At 42.5% G+C, this 3,575-nt stretch overlaps 1 protein-coding gene across 1 annotated transcript; it reads left to right on the top strand.

The window, feature by feature from the left end:
• Positions 1 to 2,110: 2,110 nt before the first annotated feature.
• On the top strand, positions 2,111 to 3,166 carry ptf1a (pancreas associated transcription factor 1a; the record flags this gene model as incomplete). The annotated part of the gene is made up of 2 exons (XM_080546250.1): positions 2,111 to 2,723; positions 2,964 to 3,166. 2 exons carry the CDS (start codon positions 2,111 to 2,113, stop codon positions 3,164 to 3,166), a joined length of 816 nt encoding a protein of 271 aa, XP_080402376.1.
• Positions 3,167 to 3,575: the final 409 nt, after the last annotated feature.

Here is a 3,575-nt window from a genome sequence, read left to right on the forward strand (position 1 = left end):
TTAACTCTACTGCCAAACACGTCTAAAGGATGCCAGTCGTGTGCATTTCTTACAATATAGGCCCAGTCATGCGCAGACATTCATGACATTTTCTGAGCGCTTTTTACGCACGGGACATAAAGCTTTTTAAACCCATTTGATGACTCAACCTGACATTTGAGATTCGATACCGAACATAATATTGACTGTTTTCGATTGGAAATTCTCATAATTATAACTATTCCTATATTCTCATAATTATAACTGTATTCCTACAAGTTTCTCAAATTATTGAATAGAAATGGCACAACCAGAATCGTATAGAAGCCTAATGTAGCAAAAATGTATAAATAAACCTTTCATTCAAATGAAGACTGCAACACATGGGCTCCATTGGAATGTCTATGCCGTCATTTGTTTAAAAATGTCCCTTTAGGCAATGAAAAGTCTAATAAAGTCAACATTTTAGGTTTGAAGATTCAAAAGAATGATGTCAAATTATGATTATATATCTATTATATTCTTTCGTTTTGAGAAAATTCTGAAGTGAACCCACTAGTCTGAAGGTTTGTAATATTAGGTCATGCAACATTAATTATGCCTGTTGCACCATCAATAAAGACCGATTCATATTGAGTCCAAAAACACTAAATACCTTTCTGTATGCTAATTTGCATGATCACTCAATCTTCTGTCAGTGTCAACTTTCGCAGATCATTTCAATGAAACGGAATTTGATAGATCATTTTGCTTCAGTTGAAGTCCTCCCTATATAGGCCTATGGAATACACTTGCGTTGCCTATTACAAAATCACATTTCAGGGGCCTCTCAATATGTGTTACTTCTGATTGTTTTGTGTCGTGCTCTTCTGCTAAGATGAGAGAACTTCTTGTCATAAATTACTAGTTTACGGTGACAAAGAGTCGCTATTGAGAGGCCAGAAGCGCCTCCGCTTTGTCTAATGTGCTCTCCTATGATCTGTTGATTGTCCCGTGAACAGGCGAGTGTCCACCGTGGCGCACGTGGGACGCGCAGAGCCACTCGCTGGTCGTAGAGACTGATGATTGATGAACACATCATTATTTCCTGTGTCAATCTCTCAACTGACACACTGTCACTTCAAAGACATTATTATTGTCATACTCATTTGTTTTTGCCCTGCGTTGTATGGGCCTATGTGGGCCAATAGCGTATAGCCTGGACTCCAGTGAAGGAGGGTGGGTTTGATAATGAAGTGTTTAATGGGACTCTATAGCTGCAGGCGCGAGTGGTGCCCTGCTAAATGGGACGGGTACCTGTTTGAAGATGTGTCTCCGTCAGGTGACAGGGTGGTTGGCTATTATATCTGTCTGACACTTTAATAGCTAGAAATATATTTTGTTCACTTAACACAATGTTTGGTTCTAATGGCCGCGAGGGCGTATTTTAAAGCCAATGCTTTTGAATTATCAGAAATAAGTGTTTTTTGTATATTGTCAAGCGACCAAGTCCAGAATAAAGAATATAAGTAGGACTATAGGGCAATGTAAAGTACATTATGCAGGCTATAATGTACACTGATTTGATATATAGGCTAATTGTTGTTTTCATATATAGTTTATGTAGCCTATGTGACAAATAATCATCATCATTTCTGTTTGACATTGTGTGGATGCATGCAATGTCCTCAGAAGCAGTTTATTCATTTGATTCAATAAAGACACATTTGTAATTGCTGGATAAACGTCCAAAACTATACTTACAAAAACAACTTTTGGACTTTACTGATCCTGTAATGACTTTGTTACCCATGCATGTAACCCTCTAATCAGGTTTCGTGTACTACGGGAGGGGGTAAGAGACGAGGGGAGGGGGGTAGGTGGAGGGGAGGGGAGGGGAGGGGGGTAGGTGGGGTGGAGTGGGATTATCTCCTAGGTGCTCCCTCCGTAGCGCGCAGGCTCGCCGCTGATTGGTTGGCGCTTTTGGTTAACGGCACGCGACTATGGATGTAGTTATAAGAGAGCCTCGCGTGCCGTCCTTCAGCTGAACTAACTCTGCAACGGTCCCGGGACAGCGAGACATCAGCGCAAAGAGCAAGCAAACTGTTGTTGTCACTGGGCAACACGACAAAAACAACAAACAAACACAGTCATGGACAGCGTCTTGGATCCGTTCACGGGGCTGGACTCCTTCTCCTCCCCTTACTTTGACGATGACGACTTCTTCACGGACCAGTCCTCCAGAGACCACCTGGACACGGACGAGTTCCTGGAGGACGACGTGGGCTTCCTCGCCGACCACTTCCAAGACTACTACAAGGACAGCAGCAGGGTGGCAGCGCACGATGGGGACTACAACAGTGACATTGGCAACTTCTCTTTCTCCTCCTCCTCGTCCACCTTCTCGTACGGCTGCGCTGACAGCACGTCGGAGATGTCCCCCCGCATGCATGGAGGAGAGGGCCCGATGCTGAAGAGGCGGAGGCGCATGAGGTCCGACAACGAGATGCAACAATTGCGGCAGGCTGCGAACGTCCGCGAGCGCCGGAGGATGCAGTCCATCAACGACGCCTTCGAGGGGCTCCGGACCCACATACCGACCCTGCCGTACGAGAAGAGGCTCTCCAAGGTGGACACTCTGCGCCTGGCCATCGGTTACATCAACTTCCTCGCCGAGCTCGTGCAGTCCGACATGCCCATCCGCAACTCCACCGGTGACGCACTGGCGCAACCGAAGAAAATCATCATTTGCCACAGAGGAACGAGTAAGTTCATTTTATTTCTGCTTGCTTGTGATGATAATAATAATAATAATAATAATGATGTATAGTTTAGTGTTACTCATATTAAGTTGTACGACTTGTCTCTTTACTAATAAGTTCATTTTATTTTTGCTTGCTTGTGATAATAATAATAATAATGATGATGATGTGTACTTTAGTGTTACTCATATTCAGTTGTACGACTTGTCTCTTTACTAATAAGTTCATTTCCTCTCCTCTCAGGATCTCCGTCTCCAAGCGACCCTGACTACGGACTCCCTCCCCTCGCCGGTCACTCTCTGTCCTGGACCGACGAGAAACAGCTGAAAGACCAGAACATCATTAGGACAGCGAAGGTCTGGACGCCGGAGGATCCACGAAAACTGCACATCAAATCTTCTCTGAACAATATCGAGAACGAACCTCCATTCAGCTTAGTCGCATGAATGAAATTATATCGTATACATTGCAAATATGAAGCTATAGCCTTGTGAATTTATCCACGTTAATATATGCACCGTTGATTCTATTGTAAATATGTATGTCAATGTTCTATTTTTGTTAATTCATGCAACTGGCAATCAATGTATGTGGTCAAATGTATTTATTGTTTTAATGATTACATAATATATGTTTTTTAATTTAACTTTGATAAATGAACATATTTTTTATACTTGTATACGTTGTAAGATAATTGATATTTATATGCAATCCGCGAATAAATGCTCTTAATGATGAATACATTGTGTTGTCTGATCCATCATACCGCCACCCACAGCCATAATAGAAGACGTATGACTTGAAAGTCTATAAGCAAATTTCAGTCTCCATATGAAAGGATCTCGCATGCATAAT

This window comes from Nansenia antarctica (genome assembly GCF_963989245.1).
Source record: "Nansenia antarctica genome assembly, chromosome: 16".
NCBI lineage: Eukaryota > Metazoa > Chordata > Actinopteri > Argentiniformes > Microstomatidae > Nansenia > Nansenia antarctica.